Below are 14,137 nucleotides of genomic sequence, written 5' to 3' on the forward strand. Positions count from 1 at the left end.
ACAACTACTCACCCCTATGTAACAGATAATACTCCCTACAATTTTACAACAACTCACCCCTATGTAACAGATAATACTCCCTACAACTTATACAACAACTCACCCCTATGTAACAGATAATACTCCCTACAACTTATACAACAACTCACCCCTATGTAACAGATAATACTCCCTACAATTTTACAACTCACCCCTATGTAACAGATAATACTCCCTACAATTTTACAACAACTCACCCCTATGTAACAGATAATACTCCCTACAATTTTACAACAACTCACCCTTATGTAACAGATAATACTCCCAACAACTGTATAACAATTCCTACAACTGTATAACAATTCATCTTTATGTAACAGATAACCCTGTGTCCTGTCAATCATCATATTATTGTTGTTCACCGTTTCAATTTGATCTCTTTGTTATTATATTATATTGTGATGTGTGACTCCTGAGTCCAAATCATTTCCCTTGTAGATCAATAAAGTTTGTCTAAGTCTAAGATTGGACTGAGATCCTATGTATATATGTATGTTTTTTTTGTTTTGTTTTGTTTGATTCACACATGTTTAAGTAATTCTGCATTTATGTACATCTAAAAAACTCAAAATGCTCTGTTCCACCTTGTGATGTCATGAAGCGGTGGTTTTCTGCTCCTTTTACCTTTTGTTCAGTAGAGATTAGCAGTTCCAGATATAGAATTATCCAAATGATTCTAGTGAAGGAGTATGGAGTTTAAAAACACAGTAGAACACTTCCTGTATTACCACATGACATCACATGGTGGAACAGAGAACGCAGCCGAAATATGCAGGGTTTATATTGTAACGTGTAACTTTAGAGTGGAAGAGCTCAGATACATCGAGCTCCTTAAACACACATATGACAATAACACCGTCTCTTAGAAGTAGAGGAATGTTTAATATTCCATGAGCAGAAAAGTCCAGTATGAATGCACTTACAGAGGGGGAGGGGCCACACACCGCAGGAGTGCAGAGGTCAGGGGTCAAGGGTCAGGGTGTGTTTACACTTGGCTCCTTCACTTTCCTCACCCTCCTCATTGTCAGATATACACAAAACACCATAAATATATCTCTCTTTATGTATGTACATTACAATCTAACAGAACGGTAATACTAACCCATGCCCACCAGGAGGCGCTACATGTGGTGCAAGCCAAACTTAACCATTGTTCTTCTTCAGTGTAGGCAGGGCATGCTCTGTTTGTCTCAGTCAGCTCAGCAGCAAAACAATTCGCTCTAAAGTCTTAATAGTGTGAACTTTGTCATTAAAAGAGAAATAGTTTAGTAACATGCAAGTGCAGTGCGTCAAACAGGTACATAAAGTGTATTTCCATATTTGAAAAGTGTCACCAAACCAAATATATTCTAAATCTTTGAAAAATTATTACATGATTTTATCAAATAGCAACCAGAGGAGAAGAAAAGTGAAATCTGTCGCTGGACTAAAGTTTTGTAGTGAGAGGCTTCTTCAGTTCTGACAGAGTTCTGTAAGTCGCTGCCTTCTGCCTAAACGACAGGGAAGTGTTTACAACATTTGTTCTTAGCAGAGCATGATAGTACTCTGAGTGTGAACTGTCCCTGAGTCATATTTTAATGGGTAATCAGGCACCTATTAGCACACTCCAAATAAACAGCAAAAAGGGTTAAGGGTTAAAATTTTCAGGGTAAAATATTTCAAAGTTGTTTTTAACACAAAAAGTGTTATTGTTAACTATATGAAAGTTAAATGGGGGTTGGAGTTGGGGTTATTTTGTTAGTTGATATGGCTGAAGTTAATTCAACTTCCCTTTGAATTAATTTAGCACCTCCCACGCATCACTTCAAACTCCCACGAGAGAAGACAGTTTGAACCAGTTTTGTTCATAATTTCATCTTAAATTAACTAAAATAAAGTGTAAAAATAAAACACCTGTGTGTTGTTTAGCTAAATCAGGATAAGTGATAAAGTGTTATCTGTTTACTCTCAAAATATTAAAATAACTCTTGATTTTGGGGTTAAACAGGAACTTTGGTCCAGTGGGACTTAATGAACATTTTCAAAAATGTTAAATTAACTCTAGAACAGATTGGACTCAAATAAACCATGAGGAAAATGTTCAAATTGATCCTGTGAGTGAATTTTAACACTTCACTTTCTGCTGTGTATCCTTATTGTCTTTCTTTACAAATATTGCTCTTTTTGTTCATCAGTCCATCTGTGAACTCTTTAAAACTCTCTCCTCTATCATCAGAACAATCAAGAAAACAGGAGGGAGAATGCCACATGGGCCTTCACCAAACATACAAAATATAACTCAGGGACAGTTCACACCTTCGTGTATATCAATGGATTTTGCTAATAACAGCAGATATAGTTTACTGTAAATGACTAGGGTGTGTCCGTTTCAGTGTAGTCCGCTCCTCCCGTCAGACAGATAGAAGGCCGTGACTGACAAGCACCTGTCAGAACGGAACAATCCTCGTGGACAAACATAACACCCTGGACATCCAACTGTCCAGTGAAATCCAAAATAAGATGAATGAACACATTTTAGAAAACCTGTGTAATTCACATTTTATAACATCAAATAATGAGGCTTTCACTTTCACAGAGAGAACTCGGTGATGTCTGTCGCCCTCTGCTGGCTACAGCGGAGCATGGCGTTGATATGGTTAATAAGCATCATTAGCCATATGGTTGATCACAATCTTCAGTGCACCAATTTCCAACTGGAAAAGTGACAAAATCTGTTTCTAGCCTGATTTGCTCTGCTCCTGTTCTCAGTGTCCCAGCAGAGGTGTCCACTGTGGGGGGAGCATCACATCTGGAAAGTGAATCCAACATGGTCTCGTGTTGTTTTCAATGGCCTGAGCTCATTGGCATGAAATCCCCCCCAATATTTTTTTTCGTCTGCATTATTTCGTCAGTACGGGCTAGCACCTCCCACCGTTTGGCAACAGTTATTTGACGTTAGAAAATGTGAAAGACCAAAGCAGAGGTGCCAAAAGCCGTAATGGACAGTTCAGATCATTAAACTGAACCTTTAAAGTGCACATGACAGGTTTTCATGTGTTTCTCCTTCTGACTTGGTCTGGTGGACAGAACCTGTCGGCAGGTTTTACATCAGTTAAGTGGCAGTTTGTGAAAAAAGCTCAGAAGAAAAAGGCAAAAATGCAGGAGTTCTAAAACAGAATTCCTTTGCCTTTGCCATCAACATGGAAAACTCCATTCATTTAAAAAAAAAAAACCTTATCAGAACTATTGTGTAATTTGGACAAGTTTTGGCCTTTTTTACATTATGGTTATGGAATTACTTCTATTTTAAACTTCTCCAAATAACTAGAAAAAAGATTTGTTTTGTTAGCATATAGTAATGTTAACTATAATGTTTCAGTAAAATGTGTCATCTAGCCTGTCATATGCACTTTAAATAATATTTGCAATGTGCCTTTGACTCAAAAACTCACTCATTCTTGAAACAAACTTTCAAACATTAACTTCATAATTTCCAAAACATTCTCATTGACATGTACCATCTTCAGTCCGGCCTGCTCCTGGCACTGCCAAGTCTGAACACACCCACAGGACACTCCATATTTGGTATGCAGAGTTAAATCCACTATGACTTAGAAATGTTATAAATATGTTTGTTTTTTCTCAGAGAGGGGAGGGGCTGGTCCAAAGCCATGAGCGAGGCAGCGTGTGGAAAGCGTACATCTGCAGCTACATACTGTACAGCAAGGGGGAGCCAGTATCAAAAGTTCACAGTATGTTTGAGCACATCCATGCACGTCCACCAGGGGTCTCATCGCACAAGTCCAATGGCACTTAAAGAACACCAGAGAGGAGAGAGAGGGGTGCCAGCCACAAACTCAACACGCTGCAGAGGTCTAGAGATATGGAGTGTGATAAACTACGGAGACCATCTGTTCTGCAAAAATACTACATAAATACACAAGTACTGCAGTGATATACCTCATTTGTAGTAGGCAGAGATGGACAGTACTCATAGACTGTATATAGAAGACTAAGTGAGCGTGATGTCATAGCAACCAAAGAGCCAATCCAGAGCGATGCTGTTGAAAGTAAAGCCCCTTTCCGCTCACACCACTGTAGTTTATCTGGGAGTGGGTTCGTAGCAACACTAGGAGTCTGTTATTAATGTTCATATCTTTATCTAGGGACAAAATAGCTAAATAAAACCCCCAGCATCACTTAGAGTGAGTTAATACGAACATTTTAAGATCAAAATGACAAGTCTGACAGTAGCAGTTTTAGAGAGAGGGGCGACAGGATTTCAATACAAAGTGAACTTGAGCCAGAGCTGATGGAGCCGGAAGCATGCCCATGCTCACTTTCAATGTGAAATGCAGCGGCTAGCAGGTTAGTCACGTCCATTCATATACACAGTCTATGGTAGTACTTTTAAAATGTACTTCTCTGAGAAGTTTTCAGACCATACTCCTACTAGAGTTAAATATTTAACAATTTAACAATGTTCTCTTACACAACAGTGTTTTTACTTAAGTAAAAGTTGTGGTTACCCTTCCCACCCTGTGAGTATATCTACAAGTGACAAAGGCTATATCTTGACAATATGAAATGATTTGAACATTTGTGTTTCTTGCTTCTTCCTTCAGATATGATTTACTTTGTCAAATATTTGCATCTATTTAAAATACCAGATTTTGTGCAGAAGTTCACTCTAGTTACAGTGACTTCAAATTATAAGTCAAACATTACTTAGTAGCAGATTCCATAAAACTTCTTTCTTTCTTTGACCTTTTTAATATTAGTAACGATACTATTAACTGAGTACTTTTTGGCTGTTTTACCCACCTGTGGTAGTAGGTTAGCTAATAAACAATCAGAAGGTAGCCACTTCAGTTCATGGTCTGCTGGTTAAAATATTTCCCAAGCAATTTGTTGTGAAACGAAGGACATCTGACATAAAAAACAACCAAATAGAGCAGAACGGATGGTCTCAGAATGATGAAGCTACTCTGTCTCCTCTGGATCCCTTTTAGAAAAAACACAAAATTCAACCCAAGCGGCTGGCACACAGAGACATTGGCAAAAGGTAATGGAACTTCGATGGCAGCACAGTCAGGAGTCGGATCACTGGCAGCAGTAGTAGTAGTAGTAGTAATAGTAGTAATAGCAGTAGTGATAGTAGTAGTAGTGGCATAGGCCCATTGTCTGATTGCTCTCCACTATAAAGTGCTTTCACATAGTCCTCGCTCCTCTGTTCAGTTCATGAGTCTGGTGAAGAGGAGCGCTTCATTTCTTGAAGGGGGTGAGCCTGCCGATGTTGTGCCAGAAGGTGGAGGCAGACTTGCGTTTGGGCTCGGCCAGCATGAAGACCTGCTGCTGGGGCAGAGCCGTGGGGAGGGACGGGTGCTTCTGTCGGACCAGGAAGTCATAGTACGGCCGAGTGACTGCTGGAGATATACAACAAAAACAACAAGGAATGTTAGAGGAAAGAGGAGGAAAATGAGGCTCATACATAAACTGCGTGTAAAACAACCAACAGCCCAGATTTAAAGTTCCTTTCACATAAAACTGACTCTTAGCCTTTTATCTTTTGTTCAGTCAAAATTGATCATTCCAGATAATAAAAATGAAGGTAGATATACTTTAAAAAACTGAAACATGACAACATCTAGGTGGAACAGCCTAAATGTGCAGGGTTTGTGTGTTAAACATGTTTGAGTAAAACAAAACACAAGTCCAGGTCTGTTAGGTAGGTTTTGAATAGAGATAATTTACAAATAAATTATTATTATTATTGTTATTGTTATTATTATTATTATTATTATTATTAGCATTAGCATTAGCCTTGCACAGCAAGATGAATTCTCGTGAGTTTGTGAGTTCATGTGTTTTAGAATGTGTATAGTCCAGATAACTATGAGCAGTAAGTATTTCTGTTTCCAGTGGTGTGAGCTGCAGCCTGTGATGTGCATTAGTCCAGTGTACAGTTGTACCTTTGGGCTTCCCTGTGGGGTGGCTCTTGCAGGCGTTCAGCATGGCCTGCTTCTTCTGCACCTCGGTCAGAGAGAAACCTGCAGCACAAAAGCACTCATGTTAACATCTACACCTGAGCCAAAGTCCAGCACCTTCTCTGTGTCCACAGCTCATCAAATACACAGCACTTATTCACAACAACACCATGAAGAGGAACACAACAATACATTAGACATGTGGAATTCAACTACAGTGCTGTTTGTTTTAGAGCATAACAGTATATGTGTATTCTACGAAAATATGTTTAAGTCTTATTTTAATATTTCAGACTAAGATTTAGGTTTAAGTTAGACAAGTAGTGACTATGGTTAATGATATTATCAGTCTGCAGGAAATGAATGTGTGTCAGACTAATGTTCCCATGAAGAGTGAGTTTGTGTGTGTGTTTGTGTGTGTGTTTGTGTGTGTGTGCGTGTTCGAGTGTGTAGATGTGTGTGTGTTAACTAGTGTAGATGTAAGTGTGTGTGTTGACTAGTGTAGATGTGTGTGTGTTGACTAGTGTAGATGTGTGTGTATTGACGAGTGTAGATGTGTGTGTATTGACGAGTGTAGATGTGTGTGTATTGACGAGTGTAGATGTGTGTGTATTGACGAGTGTAGATGTGTGTGTGTTGACGAGTGTAGATGTGTGTATGTTGACTAGTGTCAATGTGTGCGCATTGATGAGTGTAGATGTGTGTGTTGATGAGTGCAGATGTGTGTATTGATGTGTGTGCATTGATGAGTGTAGATGTGTGTGTTGATGAGTCCAGATGTGTGTATTGACGAGTGTAGATGTGTGTGTGTTGACGAGTGTAGATGTGTGTGTGTTGACGAGTGTAGATGTGTGTGTGTTGACGAGTGTAGATGTGTGTGTGTTGACGAGTGTAGGTGTGTGTGTTGACGAGTGTAGGTGTGTGTGTGTTGACGAGTGTAGGTGTGTGTGTTGACGAGTGTAGATGTGTGTGTGTGTTGACGAGTGTAGATGTGTGTGTGTTGACGAGTGTAGATGTGTGTGTTGACTAGTGTAGATGTAAGTGTGTTGACTAGTGTAGATGTGTGTAGATGTGTGTGTTGACGAGTGCAGATGTGTGTGTTGACGAGTGTAGATGTGTGTGTTGACTAGTGTCAATGTGTGTGTGTTGACGAGTGTAGATGTGTGTGTATGTTGATGAGTGTAGATGTGTGTGTATGTTGACGAGTGTAGATGTGTGTGTTGACGAGTGTAGATGTGTGTGTGTTGACGAGTGCAGATGTGTGTGTGTTGACGAGTGCAGATGTGTGTGTGTTGACGAGTGCAGATGTGTGTGTGTTGACGAGTGCAGATGTGTGTGTGTTGACGAGTGCAGATGTGTGTGTGTTGACGAGTGCAGATGTGTGTGTGTTGACGAGTGCAGATGTGTGTGTGTTGACGAGTGTAGATGTGTGTGTGTTGACGAGTGTAGATGTGTGTCTGTTGACGAGTGTAGATGTGTGTGTTGACGAGTGTAGATGTGTGTGTGTTGACGAGTGTAGATGTGTGTGTGTTGACGAGTGTAGATGTGTGTGTGTTGACGAGTGTAGATGTGTGTGTTGACGAGTGTAGATGTGTGTGTTACCTGTCTCGCGGTCTGCCAGCACCTGTCTCCTCTCGTCTGAGAAGGCCCTGAGCCAGCGCTGTTTGTGCTCGGGCTTCTTGGCGCACAACAGGAGGAGGTGGTCTCCAGAGCGCGCCCGCAGCTTCACAGCATTCTTCACACTCACGTTAAAGTCCTTCTCCCTCCCATCCTCCACGTCCACAACCTCCATCTGGTCCATGTCCACCCGGCCCTTGTAGTATAATATGTCCCTGCGCAGGAGGTCCTGGACACACAGAGGGGAGGGGGAAGTCTTAAAACAGCCCTAAGCTTTGAATGTACAGAACAAGAGTACAGATGCAGTCTGCTGTTACTCCCCTCAGGACAGGCCTGCAGACTCACCACAGATGTCTCCTAACACACCCTTCACCTGTGCACCTCTCACCTTCTTGCAGAAGACCATCTGGTGGTCGAAGAGGAAGAACATCCTCTGTTGGCCCTTGGTTTGAGGAGGGGACAGTTTGGTCAGCTCTCCAGAGAAGATGAGTTCCGAGCTACGGCTCAGGATGTCCTCGCCCTGCACATATACAAGCACAAGGTTAGCTAGGTCTTATGGGTAATTGGAATCACAGTGGTGTATGTGACATAGATTTACAGATGATAGTATTAGGTGTGTTGGCATGTGTAAGGGAAGTATGCTTTGTCCTCTGTCCTCTCCTTTAAAGCACAATCTAGCTGATGTCCTTCATCTTGTATAAGCCTACAGTATATAGTGGTTAGGTGTGAGATGTTCCTCTGACCTCCCAATCCTCGATGGAGCTCTGCCACTGGGCAATCTTGTCAATGTTCTCTAGGCGTCTCTTCCTCTCATTGATGAGGCGAGCCACGTTCTTCATGGCGTCCAGCGCGGCCTCCACATCTTTGTAGTCTCTATAACACGAGAAGAGGAAACAGAACATGTCACTCCAATGTGCTGTTGTTAACAAATACAAAACAACACATACATCAAATGCATTTTGAGATCATAAATGATCTGAGTAAAATATACTGTATACTATATGTTATAGGTCTTGTCTATAAGCTTATATTTGAAAGTAGTATACATTCAATACTGGCATCTAAAAATAACAAAAAAATAAGTAAACAGTGTCTAAGGTGTCTAACCCTAACTCTACTTATTTTCATTTGAGAAAATATATATAAAAATATTTTGTATTATTGTTAAGATCTGACACTCTTGTACATTCTGATCATTGCAGTTAAAATAGCATTGTACAGAAATAACTGTATTTGTTTATATCTGTATTTTCATAGTCGTAGTATTAGCCTTCCTCACTTTTTAACATAATCAAACCCTTGAGACAGAATAAGACTCTTGGTGTCCACCTGTGCTGTGGGTTGGTGTACTTAAGCAGCTCGGCCAGTTGCAGAGGGTACTTGCAGATCTTCTGGACGGGCGTGAGGAGGAACCCATCCAGAGAGATGTGGATCATACGCTGCAGCAGACGGCATGCCTCAAAGAAGAACACGTATTTATTGAGCTTCACCAGCCTGGACAGCTGTGCACAAGCGTTTGGGTGGTTATTACAGTACTCTGAGTAGATCTGGAACTCTGTCTGCTGTAGAGGGACATATAAGTGCAAAGTGAGGAGTAGAAACAGCAACCCAGCACATCACAAGATATTCCAGTCAGGAGTAGAGGACTTACGTGCTGGAGGAAGCAGGCTCCCACCTCACTGGCGTGGGGCTGCTCTTTGTTGAACCTCTTCTCCAGAGCTTTGAGGAATCGTCTCTGGAAACGGTAGATCTCCTCGATGTTCCCAAAGATGGTCCTCAGCTGCTCCTCGGAGAACATATCCGTGCGCTTACGGCACTGCTTTATGTAGCCCTGAGGAGGACACATGTGTGAGGGACGTGTCTGTAGATACTACACAGAGAGAGCCTGGCACAGCCAAACTCACTGTACCTCGCAAATGTCCTTCAGGTGCTTGATGTAGTCTCTCTCGGTGCTCATGATCTCATTGATTACGTTGGATCTCATCTGCTCTTTGCAGGGCAGGCTGGGGCCCAGGTACAGGCCCAGGTGTGACGGGTCATCCTGCCCCGGCTCACCCTCCTCCAGGTGGGACAGGTAATCCTCCATGGGCTCGTCCTGGTTTACACGCAACTGCACAACATACACACAAGTATGAATGTGGTCACCTCTCCACAGATATGACTGGGTGCTCTCTCCAAGGAAATATTCTCACTTCAAGTGATTTTCACATGTGTAGTTCATTACAGTGTACAGGTCAGGTAAGGACATAATAATATTACAGATTAGTGTGAATAAGCTCTACTCCTAAAAGTGCAGTGTGGAGTGTGTACCTGTCAGGACCATGTGGGACTGCTGGAGCACATTAATCACAAACAGTAGCAGTGTACTGTGATGATGTGAGTACTGCAGTACTGTGAACGTGTCTCTGTGGGCGTGTTCCTGACATGTACCACCTCCTGACTGCTGTCTGTAGTTTGGACTGGAGATGCACTCAGCAGCTTATCCAGTGCCATACCCAAAATTTAACCTTTAACAATTTACCAACATGTGAAATTAACCAATACCAGCACAGAAACTGAAAGTATGCACTCACTTCACCAATATTTTTTACAAAATATGATTCCAAGATTGTATCTAATTTGTTAAGTATAAAATGATAATTGTACTGCGATAGGGTAATAGAAGCCGGGAAAATGGTCTTATCACATGAGTTGATCAAACTAAACTGAAAGTGATACCACTCCAAGGCATTTCTGTACTAGCGCTGAGTATCAGGTTCTTTCAGGTTCTCAAATGCATGGGATTCTTGTATACGTTCATTTTTCATATCTTCTCACAAATGTTATTGTCCTGGGTCCTGGTTGGGTTTAAATTGTGTGAAGTGAACTGCTCCTAAACTGAATACTGCAAATACATTTAAAATACTGTAATGTCTAAAATGCATGGCAGCTCTGGGCTGTGCTCTGACTCTCACCCGGACAAAGCTGGCGGGGAACCAGCCCTCACTGTCCTGGATGCGGCCCCACCACCACTCTTTGTTTGTGGCGTCCACCACCTCGATGACGTCACCCGCCTTAAAGCCCAGCTCCTGGTCATCCATGGTCACATGATCCCACAGGGCCTCCGCATACACCACACTGCCATCGCTGATCAGCTGCAAGACAGGACACAACGTAAAGTGTGACTGACAGGTGGATTAGCCAATCAAGGAGTCACAACAAAACAAATACAACCACTTACAAGGAAAAAACAGAAAAAATAAAATCACAGGCTGTGAATATCATGGAGAATTTCTGCAAAATCAGTGAGCGAAGCATTACTCTTCTACTGAGGGAAGAGAAATCTGACTTTGATCAGAATAAGGGTTGACCAGTGAACTCCTTTGTTTCATATGTTTCATTGAAATAAATGTGATTTGATGTTGCCATGTTTGAGACTGATATGCATCTTTATAAGTAAAATAATGTCATAAAATCAACACAAACAAATCAAACAAACCTATAAGGTGATGAAGTTAAGGGCCATGTATTTGAGCAAAATAATATCAGCTGCATGCTGAGAATCAGGAAGTGTGTGTTAGCATGCTATTGTCTGATGTTTAATATCATGTTTTAGTATATTTCTGATGCACTGCAAACACATTACCAGGACTCCTCACCTCAGGACTTGTTTTTTTTATGGATTACTAATCATTTTTCTAAGTCCTTCAGTCAGCAGTGCTTCGCTTGCACCAAACCTACAGCAGGGTCATTGAATGCATCAGTCTCTAAACTCACCACAGTGGCCCATATGCTGAGAGCAGGAGGCCGGGACAGTGAACGCCTCATCTGCTCCCCCCATGTGTGCTCTGTGTCTCTGTACAACTCTCATTTGTCATTCGACTGCGAGCTCACTGATCCAAGATGGCCGCCCGAGAATAGTCCTTGTGCGGTATCCAGGCAACACTCCCCCAGCCTGTCTGCACTCAGCACTTCTCAGAGGCACTGGAGGTATTTTTAACAGGGTTTGGTGGAGGTCCTTGAAGGTAGCACAGTGCAGAGGAGAGAGCCATCACGTCTACATGATACAAGAACACAAAGTCCTGTCCACCTCTGGCACTGCTGCTTGTTTAACAGAACAAAAGCAGCACACCTATCGCACTTCCTACTAAACCAGCTCTATAGGGTCAAATCTGAGGTTTTAAAATTATTATTATTAAGGCAGACCAGTGCCACCAGTACTATTACAAAATGGATGTCTTTTTGTTCCATTTTGATGCAAGTAACAAGTACATAGTTTTTGTTCTGGTTTTAGTATTGAGTAGAATCTGGGTATGGGACAGTGATTATTGTGTGACTAAACTGGACTGGCATGTATTTGTACAAACTGGAACCCTTTGAGCAATTTCTGTAATGAATCTTTAGTTTAAGAGATCTCTTTTATACAGGATGATGCATAACACCAGATAAGCTTGTATATGAAGTGTGTCGTGTAGGGAGGTGGCAAAAACAAAACCAGGTGACTGAATCGGCTGAATTCACCCTGTAGAATTTGATGATGTCATGATTTTAGATGATGTCAGGGGCCTGTGTAACTCTATAGTAGATGGACTGTTTTTATAAACCATAAAACAGGTCAACAAATCTGCATCTGACAGTTACACAGCAAACGCCACAAGAGGGATTCTAAAATATTGTGATGTCAGTTCCTGTTTGTATGAGATATCTTGATGACTTTGCCCACTGTAAAGGTGTAATATTTTGTTTTTAACCGTTAATTGCTATGGCAACTGTGATAGATATTCATAACTCTGAAACCCATGGATTTGTGGGCCGAGAATTCAAGATGCGTGATAGTTTAATGTCATACTGCTGAACATTCCAGGTAAAGCATTAATTAATCTCCATGGAGACATGCAGGTGGCGCACTCACCACCATAAAAACTGCACAGTGTAACTTTAACAGCAGAGGCAAAAAGGTTCACAGTTTGTATTGAAAAGTCTTACATTTTCTGATCTGTTCTAACGTAGTTTTCACAGACCTGCAGCTGTGTTTTGTTTCATTCACACAAACCCTGCAGATTCTCTCAAACACTGTGTTCCACCTTGTGATGTCATCAAGTGATAATACAGAAAGCACTCCTCTAAGTGCTGAATTTAGGGGGGCTCTCTAAAAACTCAGTATTTCATTTCAGGGCTGGAACTTAATGTTTAATTGCAACCATGGCACGCCACTTTTAAACTGTGTTTTTCTATTGACCTGAGTTTAAAAACTTTTGACAATACAAAGCAAATTTAGATCTAAAATTAGAACAAAAACACAACACGTTTTTCTTTGATTTACCATTGATGCGTCTGTGGCACCATCACCTTTCAGTGACATGTTGCTAAATTTGAATATTTGCTGTAATTACATCTGCTGATTATTAAATGAACTCATTGTCCTTGGAAAAAACAGCACGTAGCAGTTAGTGAGCTCTGACTGACATGGAACACTAAACCCTGCTTAAAGCTCACTTTTTCACAGACACATGAGTTTTGTCCAGTTTGACACTAAATGATACACCCACTTCTCAACCCTGAAACTGAAGAAAACCAATTCAACACAGTCAGAGTAAACATGCACACTCCACCTATACCTGTGTGCTGCGGCGGCCATATTGGACCCCCATGCGGCCTCCTGACCGGCCCCTCCTGACCGGCCCCTCCTGACCGGCCCTACTGCAGTCACACCAGACCAGCGGCAGAGTGGTTAGCTCTGTTACCTCGCCACGGCCTGAAGTCTCTTGATCTGGGTTCTATTGACAGGGAGGTTCATTGTCCGACTTAAGTCCCGCGTCTGAACTCTGGGTCCAGATTGTGGCTCAGATCTGTAGACGGGTCCTGACCCGTCGTTCAGCAGCTCAGAGGAGAACGTCAACTTGAGCTAATGTCAACTCTGGAAGGCAAAGTACTTATTGGAGCTGCCGTTTGGTTGGTAGAGAAAAGTGCCTTAATGATCTGTAGGTTGGTGGTTTGATCCCCACTACTAGCAATACACAATGCTGGTGTGTCCTTTGGCAAGGCACTTCACTTTCTCTGCCACATACATCTGCACATACGATTTGTATTTGAGTCCAATTATCTTATTATTTATCTTTCATGTAAAACACTGATGGTTTGATCTCCTCTGTGTGTCCTGCTGGAGTGTCCATGGGCAAGGCACTTTCACTTGCCTCTCTGACTATGACCTCACACACTGTAATTGGTTTACCCTTCATGTAAAAAAACACTTTGAGCATCCAATAGAGGTAGCATAACCCCTAAAGGCTGGTGGTTGTATCACCTCTACACATTCTGCTGCATGCTCCAACTCCATGGGCAAGGCACTTTACTTGCCTTGTCACTTACATCTGCATACATTGTTGGCATTTTCAATCAAGAAAGAGTTTTGACTGTCCAATAGAGGCTGATGGTTCAATCCCCTCTATGTATCCTGCTGTAGTGTCCATGGGCAAGGCACTTCACTTGCCTTGTGTGCATGCCCTGGAGAATACAGATAATTCCTCGGTGGTGCG

The 14,137-nt window shown here is 41.8% G+C and overlaps 1 protein-coding gene across 2 annotated transcripts in view; it reads right to left on the reverse strand.

Annotated features, from left to right (window-relative positions):
- Positions 1 to 5,063: 5,063 nt before the first annotated feature.
- Positions 5,064 to 14,137, reverse strand: part of LOC110174654 (Rho guanine nucleotide exchange factor (GEF) 4) — a 35,696-nt gene continuing 26,622 nt past the window's right edge. For both annotated transcript variants that reach the window (XM_020940758.2, XM_055151001.1), the window contains 9 exons: positions 10,577 to 10,756; positions 9,532 to 9,732; positions 9,274 to 9,453; positions 8,952 to 9,184; positions 8,366 to 8,495; positions 8,011 to 8,142; positions 7,608 to 7,851; positions 5,991 to 6,068; positions 5,064 to 5,444 (listed from right to left, as the gene is read on the reverse strand). In XM_020940758.2, the coding sequence (XP_020796417.1) occupies positions 5,284 to 5,444; positions 5,991 to 6,068; positions 7,608 to 7,851; positions 8,011 to 8,142; positions 8,366 to 8,495; positions 8,952 to 9,184; positions 9,274 to 9,453; positions 9,532 to 9,732; positions 10,577 to 10,756 (1,539 nt within the window). In that variant the 3' untranslated portion in view covers positions 5,064 to 5,283. The remainder of the gene's footprint in view (positions 5,445 to 5,990; positions 6,069 to 7,607; positions 7,852 to 8,010; positions 8,143 to 8,365; positions 8,496 to 8,951; positions 9,185 to 9,273; positions 9,454 to 9,531; positions 9,733 to 10,576; positions 10,757 to 14,137) is intronic.

Source organism: Boleophthalmus pectinirostris, unplaced genomic scaffold (assembly GCF_026225935.1).
Source record: "Boleophthalmus pectinirostris isolate CB_2022bp ecotype Guang Dong unplaced genomic scaffold, ASM2622593v1 HiC_scaffold_15, whole genome shotgun sequence".
Lineage (NCBI taxonomy): Eukaryota > Metazoa > Chordata > Actinopteri > Gobiiformes > Gobiidae > Boleophthalmus > Boleophthalmus pectinirostris.